The 17428-nt window shown below is 51.1% G+C and overlaps 1 protein-coding gene and 1 pseudogene across 3 annotated transcripts in view; one reads left to right on the forward strand and one right to left on the reverse strand.

Moving 5' to 3' along the window:
* The window catches only part of LOC121933949, an 11145-nt pseudogene extending 10132 nt beyond the window's left edge, over nucleotides 1-1013 (forward strand).
* Nucleotides 1014-6750: 5737 nt separating this feature from the next.
* GIGYF1 (GRB10 interacting GYF protein 1) overlaps nucleotides 6751-17428 on the reverse strand; it is a 35903-nt gene continuing 25225 nt past the window's right edge. For 2 of the 3 annotated variants that reach the window (XM_042473456.1, XM_042473455.1), the window contains exons 19-28: nucleotides 17014-17114; nucleotides 16049-16131; nucleotides 15780-15929; nucleotides 15092-15235; nucleotides 14779-14955; nucleotides 13778-13953; nucleotides 12303-12466; nucleotides 11553-11716; nucleotides 10882-11023; nucleotides 6751-10237 (exon numbers count right to left, since the gene is read on the reverse strand). In XM_042473456.1, coding sequence (XP_042329390.1) covers nucleotides 10185-10237; nucleotides 10882-11023; nucleotides 11553-11716; nucleotides 12303-12466; nucleotides 13778-13953; nucleotides 14779-14955; nucleotides 15092-15235; nucleotides 15780-15929; nucleotides 16049-16131; nucleotides 17014-17114 — 1354 coding nt within the window. In that variant the 3' untranslated portion in view covers nucleotides 6751-10184. The remainder of the gene's footprint in view (nucleotides 10238-10881; nucleotides 11024-11552; nucleotides 11717-12302; nucleotides 12467-13777; nucleotides 13954-14778; nucleotides 14956-15091; nucleotides 15236-15779; nucleotides 15930-16048; nucleotides 16132-17013; nucleotides 17115-17428) is intronic. The other variant, XM_042473458.1, reaches the window with a different exon arrangement.

Here is a 17428-nt window from a genome sequence, read left to right on the forward strand (position 1 = left end):
TTGTGTTCTGGAAGCTGAGCGAACAGACCGTGGCCACAGTGGGGCTTTGGGCCCCTTCCCTTCCGCTCTGCCCCTCCCTGAGGTTGTTTCCTCTGCCCACTTTACCGCCAGTTCTTCCCCAACGGGAACGCGTTCACCACCGGCTCCGATGACGCCACCCTGCCGCCTTTTTGACCTGCGCGCCGACCAGGAGTTGATGATGTACTCGCATGACAACCATCATCTGTGGCATCACCTCCGTGGCCTTCTCCCACCGAAGGCCGCCTCCTCCTTGCTGGCTACGACGACTTCAACTGCAACATCTGGGACTCCATGAAGGGCGACCGGGCAGGTGAGCCGGGATGGCGGCAGGGGCAAACCCTCAGCCAGGTCGGGACCCTTGTCCCATCCTCTTGCTCACTAGTTGCCCCACTCTTCGAAAGACCTTCCTTTCCTCCTGTCCCCGAGACCTTGGAAAAGTGTCCTTCTTTTGGACACGTCCCAATCCCCCATGCTGGCTGGGGAGTTTCTGGGAGTTGTAGTCCAAGGAACATGCCCTGGTTGTGTTTCTCTATGGAGCTGTAAGCTTATATACATGTTGTGGATTTGTAGCTCCCAGCAGCTCTTAGCCAAACACCAGTGCATGGTGAGGAATGCTAGGTTCTCACAACTGAATTATAGCTGTGGAGGATGAAGGGATTCAGAGCGTTGCACCAAAAGAGAGATTGCTAAGCTCTTGGCATGTGCGTGAAGGACACATGTCCCTCAGTGTGAACTGTGGCAGCCATTTTGGGAACCCCTTCCTTCCCCTGGGAACCCCTCCTCTAGTCTGTTCCTGGAGGTCCTTGGCCCCACATTCCCCCTCCCTTGTCCCTCCTTTCCCTCTACCCGTTTCTTTTCTTCCTCCTCTCAGGGGTCCTGGCTGGCCACGACAATCGGGTCAGCTGCCTGGGGTGACGGACGACGGCATGGCCGTGGCCACACGGATCGTGGGACAGCTTCTTGAAAGGTGGAATTGACGTGCCCCAGTGCTCCTTGCCTGGGGCCGGGGGGGGGAAGGAGCAGAGTGGGGGCCCCAAGAGCGGTCCCCTCTCGTGCCCCCAAAGTCCAGTCTCTGTCCCCTCCCTCCGCCACAGGCTTCAGGGGGCTGTGCCTTGAATCTCTCTGCCCCCCTCGGTCGGTCAGTTGGCTGCCCTTCCAGCCACCCAGATTCTCTTTCTTTTTCTGCTCTGACTTCACATCGTTCTGGCCAAGCTTTTTTGGGGGGTGGGGGTAATCAGGAGGCAGCCAGGTTTTAGCCTTAATTGGGCATTTGGGGAGGGGGCCAGTACAATGGGACCACTGCACTCTCCCTTCTCTCAGATGGAAGGATTTGGGGATGCTATACATCTCAGTTCAGATGGGGGAAAGGGGAGCTTCCCTCATTCTTGGGCTTGAGAGGGTAAGGGTTGGTAAGTCCCCCGCTCCTTCCCTCTTCCTTTTCTTTTCCCCTTAGAAAGTGAATGGAGGGGTCAAAAGGAAGTGAGGAGGAGGGGGGGGGCCCACGGGTACCTTGCCAACTGAGCCCCCTCCCCACCCGTGTGCCCCATGGAGCACTCCAGGTAAACTGTTCTGACAGGTAAACACACCTGTGTCCCCTCCCCAGTTTCCCATCCCCCTCTGCCCCCCAGTGGTGCTCGGAGGAACTGCGGCAGCGGTGGGGCAGCCTTTGAACCCGGTGGCCTTGTTTCCTCTTTAAACCACTTTTGTAAAGGCAGGGGAAGGGGTCAGCTTTGGGGCCCCTTCCCCTCCTGCTGCCCCGGCAGGGCTGTGTGTAACCTGTAAACAACCGAACCAACAACCCGAGCGTGTTGAGTTTTTCTTGCTTACTCTTGGGATGATGAGGGGTGGGATGGCGGGCTGACCTCTCACAATGGCCCTTTGGCCTCTCTGGCTTTTGGACTGGCTTCTTGGATTCCAAGGATAGAAGCTGAAGTTAGAATGAGCCTTGAGATCATCCAGCCACCCACCCCAACTGGTACAAGGCCAGTTTCACAGAGGGCACCCCATTTTGGGGAGCGGAAAATAACTCTTCCAGGCCCTTGCTGAGACAGCTGTAAGCAATACCTCCTTTTCATAAGAACCCAACACTCTCACTGGAACTCCTCCTCATGTTCCCCCCAAATAGGCTTGAGTGCATTTTCCAGCCATGCCTTGTGGGACTCAGGGGAAATGTCTGTTCACCTTCTCCAAGGCAGCGTCCCAGATACTCCCAGGCAGCAGCCCTTGTGTCTCCCCAGTTGCCTCTCTTGCCAGCCTGAGCGTAACCACACACTTGTAGGTTCTTGGCCCTTGCCTACCAGGTTGTCCTCTCGAATGGAGTCCCTAAAACGGATACACATGTCCTAGAAATGCCACATGCCCAATTCAGAGGGCTTGGATTGCATCCCACAAGAACCTGGCCATGGATGTGCTGGTCAGCAGATGCCAGGTTTTTGCTGGCTTTCTTAGCGCCTGGCTCTTATATCAGTCTATTCCACATGGGACCTTCCCCTCGTTTGATACCCTGCATGTGATTTTGTCCCAGGTGAATCACAGCAGTTTTAGACCATAAATCTTCCTGCTATACCAGGTTGAAGCTTGGCCCTGCTCCCCCCCCCCCAAACCGAAGAAAACTTGTATGGGAATATGGCTGGACTTGCAAGGAAGGCAGAGTTTGCCTACGTTCCCTGTGCAGCTGAGAAGCCCCTCTATAAAAAGAGGGAACAGGTTGGGTGGAAGATCCATTTCACCAAGTATGGAGAACCAAAAACGGGAATGAATCAAGGCCTAGCTGGAAGAAGCATGGACTTGCTGGCAGAGGACTTTAGGCTTCCCCCGAAACTGGCCAGTGAGCCTTTCCCTTTGTAATTTATCAGAAGCTTAACTTCGTTTGAGAAACAACCCCACATTTCACCTTTCCAAAGGGTTCAGCCAGGATTTACCGCCTGTGAGGATCTCCCTCAGAGGAGAATGAACCATATTTGGGGCCAAAAGGGTAAAAATACCCCCCCCCCCAAAAAATACTACAAGAGTAGGAAAATGCCAGCACGCAGTTTTTTGGGGACAGAGTCTACAGTTGGCCCTCCACCATTGCAACTTTACTTTACGGTGAGTATTTGCAGTTTGATTAGTATGTCCTCTCTAGGAATCTCCAGGTCCTCCAGCATGTCTCTGCACCAGATGTTGACCACAGAGTTGCGCTGGAAAACCTGCAAGTTCCTAGAGAGAACACTTCTCTCGGCATTTTTAAGTCCTCCAACCTGATCCATGATCAACTTCTGGCAGAGATCTGCTATAGAACCTGAGATTCTCAAAGATGTGTCCTCTTAGGTAAAAAATAGGGCTTTTGTATTCTGGGTTTCCACATCGCGGGGGTCTTTCTCTTCTGGTCCCAGTAAAGGTGGAGGACCACTTTATGGCCCATCTTCCCTGCAAAAGAACACAAAAGTCATGGCACAATGCAGAGCTGGGTGAAATTCACCGGGGGGGGGGGGATTCAAGTGCCATTAAGCAGCATTTGGGCTTACTTTGGCACTACATCATGCATAATGGCTGCTCCGGAGTCAACCTTGGAGGATGTAGAAGTCGGTGCGAAAAACGGGAATTGGCTTGCATATGCTTCACCATCCTTGGTAAAGTTCCCTTCAAGCTGGGTTGCAAGGAAGATAGTAGTAGACAGCAGTGCTGCTCCAGAGCAAGAGGCACAGCAGCTGCTGACCCTTTCAACTTAGAGGCAATGTTTCCCATGGTGTCCCTTTGCCTCGCAGCCATAATGAGTACTTGCACCATTCTTCTCAACACTTGGTTTTGAAACTAAAAACTGCACTTTTCAAGGCCTCTTATGGCTGTTTGCACAGAGAATTTTGTTCTTATACCAAAATGAACCTTATTCAGCTCCAGTGAGATCTCACTATTCATCTTCTAGGATTTGGTGGAACCCATTTCCCACCTGCCATTTAAATGCTTTTTATATTCTCTGTCCCTGTGCCCCACAAGTAAGAAGCCCCTTGCAGGAAGGGTGGCACCTCCTGGCCCTTGGCCACCAAATGGAGGAGGAGGGAAGGGCAGCCAAGAAGGCCCCAGAAGTGAAAAAATCCAGTCTGGCCCACAGCAAGCGTCACAACCATCTAAGTGTCTCTTTATTTCCTTGCAAACTTGTAGGGTGAAAGACAGGCAGGCTTATTTACAGAAGATGTACCTAAGAGGCAGCTTGGGAGGAAGAAGGAGCTATAGCTAGGAGCGGAGAGAAGGGGTTGGCATCTTAACACGCGCGGCAGCAAACAGGAGACCCCCCAACTGAGAAAAGCCCAGGTTCCTAGCTACACTGGAGGGGAAGGCACAGCAAAGCAAAGGGGCCGGTGGGGCTTATGTACATGGCGGGGGCTTCCTCCACCTTTAAGGCGCAGGACACGACTCTGAAGGGTCCCGGCCCCCCTCCTGGGGACAGAGCTAGCACAGGTCCAGTTTCTTTGGAGGAGGGCAGGGAAAAGTTTCCTCCTTTTGTAGTGCTGCGGCCTCTGACGTGGCCTGCGAGAGACCCAGCGCCCGGAGTCCGGCGGGCAACTTGTCCCCCATAACACACACAGAGACACGCACCATTGTCTAGGTGAGTCCTTGGAGGGCAGCAGGGCTGTTGCAAGAAAACATTCAGCAAAGCAGAAGGATTTGAGCTGGGGATGAGCGGAGACGCACTCCCTCTCCTCCACAAACACATATCCGCCAGCCCCGTCTCGGTTTCTGCCCATTTGCACCAGGAACAAAAGAAGTTAATAAATCAAAATCACACAAAAAAAAAACAAACAGGTGAATAGTCCTGTAAACATGTTTGCACTCTCAGTAGGAGCTTGGGAGGCCAAGTCTGCAGGGTCTCGGCGCGTCGTCACAGTTTCGTGTTATATTGAGGGATGGACCGTCTTGCCTCCGGGTCGGAGGGCAGCAGCGAGCAGCGAGTAGATGGGCTTCTGGCCTGCGGCGGCCAAGGAGGGGCGAAAAGGCTTCCTTTGGAGGGTCCCAGTGGGGTCCCCCGCAGCAAGCACAGCAGCGTCCGAGGGAGAGAGGGATGGATGATAGGAAGGAAGGGGCAGGTCCCGGTCTGTCAGCGCCACTCAGTCCAGCAGAAGCAGAACTTGGGCCCGTCTCTGCGTTGTTCCCCTCCACTGTGGCTCAGGTGCGCTGGAAGGGTCCAGGGGTCTGGCGATATCAAAAAAGCTGCGCGGACACAACATCTTGCTCCCTGGCTGCCATCTTGTTCCTCTCCTCCAGCTGAGCCAACAGAATTACGGCTACTTTCAAAGCATTTGCACCTGACAAGCCCCTACATCAAAAAGCATCTCTCATTCTTGAAGCAAAACCCCCACCCACCCAAAGAAAGAAGCGTATGACCATCACCAAACTCCTTCGGAAACCTCGCCCTGCGCAGAGAAGCAAGTTGTGGTAGGGTTTAAGGCAGCCTTCGCCAACGAGGGCTGTCTGGATGGGTCAAGGGACCCGGTTGGGGGAGGCTGATTTAAGGCATCAGAACAAATACAACCAAAGCCCCCCAACAGAGAAGAGTAGTCACTAGTTTTGGGAACAGGGAAAGAAGGGGGAAACCCAACTCAGCAACACAATTCTCCCATCCCTCCAGAGAGCCAAAGCACATTGACCTCATCCACACAACACAACCAACAGACCAGAAATCCCACTAAAGTGATTTTAAAAAACCCTCCCTCCTCCCCTCCCCACCACCCGCATTAAAACACACACAATTGCTGCATAGCATTTTGCTTCGTCGCTGAATTTGTAGCTGATTCTAACTTATTCTCTTGGCATGCAACACTGGCTCTGGCTCTTCTTTCCTGGTGTCCCAAAACACACACCATTTTAAAAAATGATAATACAAACCAACACCTGAAAAACCAACACACAACTCCCCCCCCCACTTACCCCTCCCTCCCCATGGCATCCAAGAAGTTTAGCTGACACATTTTAAAAATAAAAGCAAAACACAAAATACATTCATGGTCACATTCCAGACGGTTACCAAAAAAGAACGAAAAAGTCAATAAAAATCTTTACAAAAAAGAGAATAAGTGGCCCCCCTGCCCCCCCCCCCCCAAAAGCACACACTCACAAATTGTCTTATGAAAGAGAAACTGGCATAAAATTACATCAAGGAAGCTGCACCAACTTGGGGAGAAAATGCGTCCGATGGGGCACCTTCACCCAAGCCCCCCAAACAAGCCTGCATTTTGCTCTTCACATTTGGAGGGTTCCTTCTCTTCAAACACATACAGAAACAAACACAATAGACACAGATCTGAGGTTGAGGGGACTCAAGGCTGCCCCCCAAGGAAGCAGCACCCAACTCCCGCCGGGCCTTTCCCCTCCCAGCCGCACAAAAGCGCAACCCCTTCCAGCTTCTTTGTGTGCTACAGTTTCTCCTTGCCTATGATTCTGCTCCTTATTGCTAAGTGATAGGTATTAAAAAACAAAGTCATAATACTGCGGTGGAGATGGGGGGAGAGAAGCCTTAACGCCTGTTGCCCCCCCCCTCCGACAATGGATTGTTTTTTCCTTAGAAAAGTGGTAAGGCAACACTTCATACGCACAAACACACACACAAATGATTTCCCAACTTTTGTCTTGAAAACAAATGTTATTTACAGAAGAGGAGAAGGAGAAAGGGACGGGAGACATTCTCTCCTGTTTTTGCACATGCAAGCAAGAAGAGGAGAAAAGGCAGCCAGGAGTCGAGTGAGATTCCCCCCCCCCCCGTGGTGTCTTCCCCCCTCCCCAACACAAACACACTCACACCCCGACCAGCCCACAGGATTTCAGGCAAAGGGCTGAGGAGTCCTGTGCTATAAGCCAGCTCTTAATGTAAACTTCGCTCGTACCTTGATTTTCAGAAGGAAAAGAAGTCTTAGGATTACTTGAATTCCCATCCTGCTGGAAAGGTTTTGGTGCAAAAGAAAGGGAAAATAAAAAGGTAATGTGGCTGGAAGATTTGGGGTGGGGCACATTCCCCATCTCCACCGCGGCAGACTCTGCAAAGCAAAGCATGCGACTCAAGAGGAGGATCCAACAGGTCAAAATATAAAAATCAAAAGACAGCCCTTGTTTGGAAAAGGCAGGCGAGGAAGAAGCTCTTACGCACATACATTCTTGAGGCGACGTCCAAAGGAGGAGGAGAACCGGACTGGTCCAAGAGACGATTCCAAGATGGCATTGTGGTTGTCCCTCAGGAGCCAAGAGTCACAGGAGGCAACAATGGGGGCAAGGTGAGGCCAAGCCAAGCCAGCCTCCCTTTTGGTGCCAGCGCTGGGGCAGGGAAATGTCCAGAGCCACTGATAACGGAGCCCAGAGTCATTGCCAGTGGGCAGCTGTGTCCAAAAGGTCTCTTCTGTGGCTCAATACTGACCAAAAAGGGAGGCGAGGCAAAGAGGGGCAGAGATGCCCACAGTGAGTTCATGTCCCAGAAAGCGGCAGCCCTCCAGCCCCAGCGAGGCGAGAAAACGGGGGGCGCAGGAAGCATCCTTGGTCCCCTCCTCCTCCTGCCTTGTAACACAGGAACCATTAAAACATCACAGTATTAATGACAAGGACTATTGAAATTATGACACACACGCAGCCAGTCTCACACACACAGCCCCACATTCCTTCTTCAGCCGGAGTTGTGGTCTCAGCACAGCTTGGTACCATATGAGAAACCCCCCACCTCCCCCAAAAAGAAGGTCCTTTACCATTTTGGTCATGAAGGGGAAAATGGTTCTTGTGGGTGGTGGTACACACTCAAAGCCTGCACTGATTGTGTTCTTTTCACCCCAAGAGGGGGAGAAGAAAACCACACACATACAAAGAGGAGAGAGGGGAACAAAAACATGGCACCCGTAGAAGGAGGATTCCGTCTCCACTTGTGCAACCCATTGTGGGCACAAAAACAGCCAGTCCCAACGGAGCAAATAGGGGAAGGGTGCGGGTTTTCCAGACTCACACCCCAACTTTCAACTTCCAAGAGGAAGGAATTTTTTTGGGGGGGGGGACATGGGAGAGGAGGGGCAAAAAGTGATGCTTGTGGCCAGTCCCCACCACCTCTCTTCCTCTGAATGCACTTTGCAGAGTTTGGAGCGATGTGCATTGGCAGAGAGTGAGAGAGAAAGTGTGCCAATTGTTTGCATACAGAGACACACGCACCCACACACCCGTTCGCCCCTCTGCCTCTCCAGGACCACGGAGTAAGTACCCTATGTGCGCCACCAGCCCCTGCGGGACCCAGGATACGATTGTAAACAAAAGAAAAGAAACAATGCTCCTTCTCAGCTAATCCCTCCCACCCCAATCTATTCAAGCAAAATTATGTTGGGATAGATATAGAGAGATATAACACAGATACTGTGTGTAGGTATGTGTGTGTATACACAAACACACACACACAGAGTGCTACGCAGCCACAAAAAACACGTACAGAAATGTTTGCCCCTAAACAGAGGTATTGGGAGGGTTTTTTTAACTCTTTTAGCACCACCGGAGCTCTACCAGACCAGAGACGAACAGCTTCCTTTAGGGGGGAAACTCAGCCCCGCACAAAACCACAACTGTCATCCCCAATCTCTTGCTCACACTCCATGGACAAAGGGAACTTGTGGTGGTCTGTCGGGTGACAAATACTGTCAACAGGCAGCTTTTTCGGGTCGGGGAGAGATAACGGTGGCTCCGGAGCAAAAGCGGTCACCCGAGTCGGATACATTCATTTCTGTTTCCAGCGCATGCAGAAGAGCCCCGAGGCGGATGCCCGCATGGGAATGCGAGTCTTTCTCTGCACCCTTCGCCAAAAGAAAAACTTCCATTATGATTTGACTCCCATCTGTATACAGGTATGCAAAACCAAAATGAAAATGGAGGAGGATGGTGCAGAGGTGCCCAAGGGGTGCAAGGGAGCCGGAGAAAAGATGAGTCCTCAAAAATTAAAGACTCACGACATTCAGCGCTTTTCTTCTCGTATTTCTTTTTTAAAAGTGCATCTCACACCCACAGAAGAGTCGCTGAAGGAAAAAAACCATTTTGCTGAGGAGCTGCAGCATTATATATATATATAGGTTGTCCATTGGGAGGTTTGGGGAGCAATCCAGAAGGAAGAAGAATGGAGGAGCCACAGGATGGATTCCCAGAAGAAGCATCTGGAGCCAACCGCAGGGAAATGGGTCTGGGATTCACCTTTTTTGTGGGGAAGGAAGAGCAAAGCAGCTTCTGGGACCAACCCACTTTATCATTAGTGTGTGAAATTCATCTTTCTTTCTTTTTTGTTGCAAAATTTTCTTCTTTTTTCTTAATAAAACCCCATGTCGAAGAGAATTGTACGTCCAGAAGAAGGGAAAATGGGGAGGGAGAGAAGGAGGGCAGGCCTTTTTGTGCAATTCTTTTTTCAAAACAAAAACAAAAAAACTGACGACAATAAACCATCCAACAAAAGTCTTATATAAAATGGCCTCTTTGTAAGAGAAAATATACTGTGCGGAATAAGAGTCTCAACAGTATTTACACGTTCATCTAGATGTATCCAAAAAAGGAGGAAAATAAAATAAAATTAAAAAACAACAACACAGTTCTTTTTTTTTTCTAAGTGCATTTCTTCAAGTTTTTTGTCCTATAAATCATTTTATATCAAGCTTCTGTGAAAATGCCATTCACATTTTTTAAACTTATATCCTCATGTGAAAAATAAGTGTTTTCTTTTTTAAAGATAAACTTTTTGTAGGTTTTTTTTAAACTTCTTTTTTTTAAAAAAAATGTCTTCCAGAAGAAACTCCAAAAAAAGTATTTTTTTCCTTTTTTTCCCTCTTTTCTTTTGAATCTGTAACAAGTCACTGTAAAAAAACCAAAGTTCTGATAAAGTGCATGGCAGAAAAAAAGTCTTTTGTTCATTTTTAAGGTGCTTTTTTGCAAGGAAAGAAGTGCTTGGACGTCCTCCTGGCATCCTGGTCCGACTGATCCGTGCCGCCACTGACCGCTCTTCCGCGCGGAAGGGGGGAGGAGGAGGGCAGGGAACGGAGCCCCCGCTGCCTCTCCTGCAGTGCACTGAAATTCAGCCGAAACTGAAATTGGTTAAAATCAAGGCAGCAGCGGCAGAAGAGGAGAGAAGAGAGAACAGAAAGAGAGAGGAGAGAAAGAGAAGAGAGAGATTCCTATTGCTGTGAGGCGCTCAGTCAGTAGTCGTCCACTGTTTCCAACTCGCTTGAGGAGCCGTGAAGGGCGTAGCCTGAAGGAGAGAGGAGACGGGGAGACACTGAGGTCAGTCCATGGGGCATCATCACAGAATCCCCAAGAAGCCACATCCAACCCCCCTTTGGCACCATCCAAGCCCTCCTTGTCACCAATGGCCATCCAGCCTCTTTTCAAAAACCTCCAACAAAGGAGACTCCTCCACCCACCAAGTCTTCCACTATCTAAAATCGCTTTCAGGAGGTTCTCCTTATATTTAGGTGGAATCTCTTCCTGTAGTTTGAATTCCTCCAGAGGGAGAGGGGGCTTCCAATGGACCCAGGGTGACGATGGTGGGGTGACACAGGGGAACAAATCCTTCCCCTTTGGGCCAACAAGGCTCTTTGGGCTCAAAGGATCTACGTCAGTTTTCAAACCCAGGAGTTGATGTCCAGGTCTGTCTGGGGTTGCAACTTGTGGCTTGCAAGAGGGTAATGGGGCAAAGAAGAGGCTCCCAGGCTGGCTGAAGGAGGACCGCAGCCAAGGAGGGCTCTTCTCCAGCATCCCATATATGCTATGCCCCCTCCCCACCCTCCTCTGGACACAGAGATGGCTGGGGCAAAGCCCCTCCCAAGTCCCCAAATAGGCCCAGAACTACTGTCTCTCTCTCAACCCTTCCCACAGCTCCCCCAAGAACCTGACCAAGGATGCTGGGATCTGCATGGATCATCACAGGACGCCTCTTGCTCTTCATGGCTTGGCTGCTCTCGAAAGATGACATCTTGGGATTGTGGTTGGACTGGAAAAGGGACTGCAGGCTGCTGGGGCTCAGCCAGGCGGCTTCCTGCAAGGAGGGATGTTACAGAAGAGGGGTGAGTCAAGGAGAATAGAGGCATGCCGGGGGCGGGATGGCCAGGTCAGCAGCGGAGGCTCAACCGCCTTCTGCTCCCTAAGAACAAAACCATGATGGAGAAGAATAGCCAGTTGCTGAGGAGGAGGTTGGGGAGAACAGGAAGGCTTAAGGATGTTCAGAGGGAAATCCCACTCCATACAGCATCACTCCTGCTGGGAAAACCTCTGCCATGAAACAGAGGGACTCAATACAGACTCATGTCAGCAATGGACAGGAGGAGGGGGAAGAAAGAGGGGGCACGTAAGGTGGCGTTTTCTGGAGGCAGAGGTCAGACTTCTCCGCCTTTGGAGTTTCAAATGGATGGGCTGGAGGAAGCAGGGAGCCCGGATTCTGCCAGGGAGGCAACAGGCACCTCTAAAGCCAGTCCCAAAGGCTGAGGTGGGGGGAGAGACCATAGCCCTGCCCAAGGCCCACTCCCTGCTGCCTCCCAGAGCCCCCCACCCCTTGCCAGGCTCCATACCTGCTGCTGCTGGCGCTGCTGATTGGCTCTCTGCTTGGCACGGCGCTCAAGGAACTGCTTTGCGAACTCTTTGGCTTCCAGGGTGTCTCCCAGATAGGAGCGAATGCAGTCGTGGACATCGTAGGGGGACTCCACCTCCTTCAGGAATGCTACCACAGTGGGGACTGGTTGGGAAATGGGGAGACAAGGAAGAGGTGAGGCATGAGGATGGGGAGCTACCTGTGCCCTCACAGAAGATGGATGGATGGAAGGATAGCACCTGGCACTAGCCACTCCTCCTCTTTGCCCACCTTGGACCCTGGGCCCCTGGCTTCTTTCAGAGGGGCTACAACTCAGCACTGAGAGGCTCACTGGCTCAGCCCTCACCAGCACAGCCGGACTGCCTGGCTAGGAATAGTTTCTCCCAATGGATCTGACTTGGCATAAGGCTCTCCTCCTTCGGAGAGCAGGGCTGCTCTTTTGGGGTGAGAGGCACAAACCTCAAACTCCTGGGAATTCTACCAATGTTTTCATTTTGCCTGTGGGAGGTTGGTGTTTTCGATGGCTACCTCTTTTGTTGTCTCTGTGTTCCCTCCCCCAGTTCATACTCTGCCTTCCAATGAGAGGAGTGGGAGCAGACATTCAGCCACACCAGGTGCCTTGGACATGTGGTATGTGCAAAAGCAGCCTTTTGGGACCCAGGGTCAGAGGAATCTGTCTACTTGCTTCCCTCCCTGGAGCTGCCTTCCTCCCGCTGCTCTCCTCGCCTACCATCAAGGTTGCTGGAGGTATTGAGGGCGTGCAGCATCTGCTCACACCACTGGGTGAACCCGTCCTGCGGGGGCGGCTTGTGGAACCCCTGCAGCAGCTTCAGGAGCTTCTCCTCCTCGTCGGTCTTCTTCCGGCCCTGCCGACAGGAGGCACTGTATGTGTCCCTGTTGTGGGAGAGGAAGTCAGAGGATGTGGTTCATTCTTTGCCACAGAGAGAGGGCTTTATAGGTAATAACCAACACCAGAAGCTAATGGGCAGCCAGTGTAGGGATTTTAAGATAGGTGTAATACAATCAAATTTGGAACTCCCTGTCACCAATCTGGCTGCATATTTTGGACCAATTGTAGCTTCCGAACGTGGCATGAGGGTTGCCCCACGTAGAGCTCATTGTAGAAATTGAGATGAGAGGTTACCAGTGAATGTATAATTGTCACTTGCTATATGATGTTCTTTTGTTGTCTGTTTTATTGAATCATTTCCTGTATTGCTATATATTTTATATGTATTATCCTACTAGAGAGGCCCCTTCCCCACCACCTTTCCCTTCTCCTTCTGTGTCGTGTCTTTTTAGATTGTAAGCCTGAGGGCAGGGAACCGTCCAATTAAAAAGATTGTATGTACAGCGCTGTGTAAATTTACAGTGCTTTATAAATAAAGGATGATGATGATGATGATGATGATGATGATGATGATGATGATAATAATAATAATAATAATGTACAACCATTTCTAGGTTTTCCTGTTCCAGGAATGGTTGCAGCTGGCGAATCAGCTGAAGCTGATAATGGGAGCTTCTGGCTGTCACATCCAGCTGGGATGACAGCTGAAGCGACAGGTCCAGGAGCATCCCCCAAGCTACGGACATAGTCCTTTAGGGGAAATGTGACCCCCTCCAGAACTGGAGAGCTTAACACCATACCCGGATTGAGATTGCCTATAGCGAGTACTTCCGTTTTATTTGCATTCAATTTAAGTCTATTTTCCCTCATCCAATCCATTACTATTGGAAAACCCTGAGAAAGGAGATTCTAGAGAAGCAAAAAGCCTCATTGTTCAGGACTCTGTGTGAAAATCACATCTGGGTTTTTCCCCATGAAACAAATTTCTGGCCGAGAATATCACAGCTTTGTGCACAAAACTGGAAAAAAAAAAAAACCAAGCCAAACAGCTGGCTGCTAGTGAATTACATCTTCAGGAGACATAGTACTGAAGACACAGCTCCATGATATACGCATTGTCTCCCAACATAGGATTTTAGCGACCATTTTGTGTGTTTTTTTTTTTCCTGGAACAAATCCCAAACTCCAAGTAGTCCGTGAAAACTATGAAATTTTCAAGGATTTCCTTGCCTTTGGAAGAAAAACAGTAACACCCTTCTTTCATAAGGACTTTCCTCCCTCAGTGGGGACACACAGACACACTGCTGCATATGCACACACGCATGCATACCCTCTGCCCCACCGGCCCTACTTACCCCAGAGAGGGGCTGCTCCGGCTGTTCTTCAGGCCCAGGCTCCGGGCCAGGGGTCCGGCGTTCTTCATGCTCTCTTCCCAGAGGCTGATGGAACTGTTCTTGTCGTGCCCTCCCCAGAGCGAGCCCGAATCCACTCCCCACTGTGACTGGAGGCTGGCCAGGCTGTGAGTGCCATGCTATGGAACAAAACAGGTGAAGAGGGAGGATGCAGGTCATTCTCACATGCAGAACACAACACCCTCTGGAATGCCTCCAAACATTGCATTCTCAGCTTAGAAGCATGTCCCCCCCTCCCACTCCCCACACACAGGCGCCACTGTCCACCCAAGCCCTACTCCTGTCCTAAAGCAGAGGAGGAATGAGGCACCCACCCTGTTGGAGACACAGATACAGGTACTCTGGTTTTTTAGGAAACAATGGGGCAAAGTCAGGGGTTGGGGAGTCTCTGGAAACTATAAAAGGCCCTTGCCTCCAACACTCAAAAGCCATCCCTGGATGGAGGGCTTTGATTCCCAGAGTTCCTCTCAAACCTTCCCCTCTCTGTGAATCAGTTCACTGTGTCAGCTGAGGACAACCTCTGCTATATAAGGACAGGAAAGGGGAGGGCTGGAAAAAAAGTAAAATAAATAGAGAAAAAGGAAGGAAGGAAGGAAGGAAGGAGCAAGCCAATTGGGGAAAAAATCCCAGGAATGTGAGGACATGAGATGGCTATGGCTGTGTTTCCCCCATCTATCAGAGAAAGTAGGATCTCCTTCCATCTCCTTTTGCCCAGAAGGAAGATTCCAAACAGATCTGTCCCCTCCTCACCCCCAAGCAGATCCCACAAAGGTGTGCATTTCAAAGGGGAGCTTTTATCCCAGCACCTAGGCCTGAACAGGATTGACCAGGGAGCTGCCCGGAGTGGACACCAGGCAGGAATGACCACTCAAGGGAGTAAGGCGTCTCAAGAGCCAAGCCCACCCGAGGCAAGCTCAAGAGGAGAGAGATAGGGTCAGACTCACCCCCCTTGACTGCCCCCTTTGCTGCTGCTTCTGCAGGTGCCTCTCACTCTCCTGCTGTAGCTCCAGCAGGGCCTTCATGGAGACGCTCTGCTTGGACATACCACCCCACAGCGGATGCGAATTCTGCTGCTGCTGTTGCTGTTGGAGCAGCTTCAGAAGAAGCTCCTGCTGCCGACACTAGAGGGGGAGAGCAAGAAAAGCAGTATATGAGGGGTGGGAGGTCAGCTCAGTCCTTCTATCTTCCCAGCAAGCTCTGGGGCAGGAGCAAAGACCGCCAGCTCCACACCACCGACAGCCCTGAGGTAAGGCTCACTTCTTCCCGTGCTTCCCGTAGTTCTCGGCAGGCCCGGGCATCCCCCATCTTCTGGATGTCAGCGATGCTAAAGCTGTTCTGGCTGGAGGAGTTGCTGTTGATAGACTGCTGACCCCAGGAGGAAGAGGTGGAGGAAGAGGATAGCTGGGGGGGGGGGGGGAAGGTGGGGAGAAAAACCACCAGGTCTTAAATCCATAAGAGTCCACCTCTAATGGACCCACAAGGCTCACCAACCTTGCTCTTTGAGGGCCCCTTCCCTCTCTCTCTCTCGGGGACTGACCCCGCCATCTACACCAGTGATTGCCCTCCATGCATTTGGTCTTCAGCTCCCAGAAGCCCAGCTATTTTGGCCAATGCTCTGGGATTACGGAAGCTGAAACACCTGGAATGGCAGAGTTTGGGAATCACTGATCTACACTCTCAGAGAAAAACTCCATGATCACCCAGCCTTAATCTTTGCACTTTAAATCTTGCCCCACCCCAAGAGCTTAGTCTCAGCCTGCAAGCCTTATGTTGCCTTCCAGGAATGGGGCCTTTTCCCTCTCCATGCTAGCCTGAAAGCTGTCAGTTCCAGGTTCTTCTGGAGGAAGGAAAGGCAGAAGAGTTATCTGACTCCCAGCTGCCCCACAAGTGGTAACCAGGCAGAAGGTGACGCTGTGGTTGTAGTGTGCCAGAGATGGGTCCCCACCTGCACATGAGGGGCAGTGCCAGCACTCGCCCTCGCCTGCTTGCGCCGGAAGAGCTCCTCCTCCTCGCGCCGCTTTTGCTCCTCCTGGCGCCGTTTCCGCTCCTCTTCGTCCCGCTTGGCCCTGAGTTCTGCGCCTCTCCGCTCTTGCAGCTGTGGGGTAGGAAAGGAATGAGTAGCCTGGGGGGCAGGGAGGAAGAAGGTGCCCCCTGCCAGCTTGCTCAACCCCACTGTCTCCAACCACCCTCCACAAGCGGGTTGTCTCTGCTCACTTTCTGTTGCAGCTGAAGTTGTTCTAAGATTGGACCCTGAGTTGAAGAGTTAATTGGAATATCCCATAAACTGGCTTCACCGCCTGCAAGAAAAAGAGGGTAGCAGAGGGGAGGAGGAAGAGGAAGGAGTTGCAATAACACAAACTAGACGGCTGTAGTGTTTACCTTGAGATCAGCATTTGCTCTGTATGCACGCTATCTCTCTCACACACGCACACAGACAAACATAGAGGCAGTAAGGGGTGGGAATCATAAATCCCTTCAGATGTTTCTCAACTGCAACTCCCAGCCCTGGAGAACCATACCATTACTCCGCATCCAGCTGCAGGCACAAACTGGATGCTCCTCTACTCCGCCTTCCTCCGCCCTGCACTGGCCAGTAACTGACTGGGTGCAACATGCGCAAGGTAGGCTTTTGTGGGAAAGAGATAGAGAGTGTAGTACCTGCTGGGCAGGATTCTGGCCCCCCTTCACACGAAACATCCATTCAAAAGGAGAGACGGGTGTCAGGTCTGTGACAATCGTAACCCCAACTGAGGAAGACTTATCTGAAAGCCCCTCTTCCCACACACCCCTCATACTGAGCACAGAACAGAGAAAGGGAAAGAGTGCAAACATTCATGTCTAACAGAAACCCATTTACACCTTTTTTAATATAAATAATTGGGTGACTCCAAGAGACACACAAAGTAGGAGGGAAGGGTGCACATCCAAGCTCATGCTTGCTTTGCCTTTCATGTTATTCATACCCACAACAACACTGCAAGGCAGCTAATGAACACTGCCATTTTGACACAGGGCTGAGAAGGAATACGACCCAAGAAGGAAGCTGCCACTATATCCCACTCAAGAGATTCTGTTGCTCTTCCACCAAGGCAAAGACCACTTTGTCCAAGACCCATCTGTCCTCTCTCTCAAGCCTCTCTCTCTCTCTCTCACACACACACTCACACACAGAAACTGACCTGCTTGCGGTGAGGCTGAGGTATGTGCGTCCCACAGGGACCCGGTGTCTGGCACAGATATAGATCGGTTCATAGAAGGAATTATCCCTTGCTCCCCTGATCTGAAAGATAAGCAAAATGGCAACGCTCAACAAAAACAAATGGCCCAGAGAGGGGTGTGATGTTGTGAAATTGTACAGATGCTGTTGTGTTTCTATGAGAGAAAGTAAGGCAATGTGCTGTCACATATGGGATTCAGAGGAGGTATACTAAGAGGAGTAGTCTGTGGGGAGGGGTGCCAGAGATACTGGGTGATGTGCTTTTGAAACTAGTTTTGAGTTTGGGTTACTGAGTCTAGACAATGAGAGGTAGAAAAGGACACAGCCAGGTTTTCAGTTGGTTCATCTTTGGTCAGCGAGGAAAGAGGTATGATATG

This window comes from Sceloporus undulatus, chromosome 6 (assembly GCF_019175285.1).
Source record: "Sceloporus undulatus isolate JIND9_A2432 ecotype Alabama chromosome 6, SceUnd_v1.1, whole genome shotgun sequence".
Lineage (NCBI taxonomy): Eukaryota > Metazoa > Chordata > Lepidosauria > Squamata > Phrynosomatidae > Sceloporus > Sceloporus undulatus.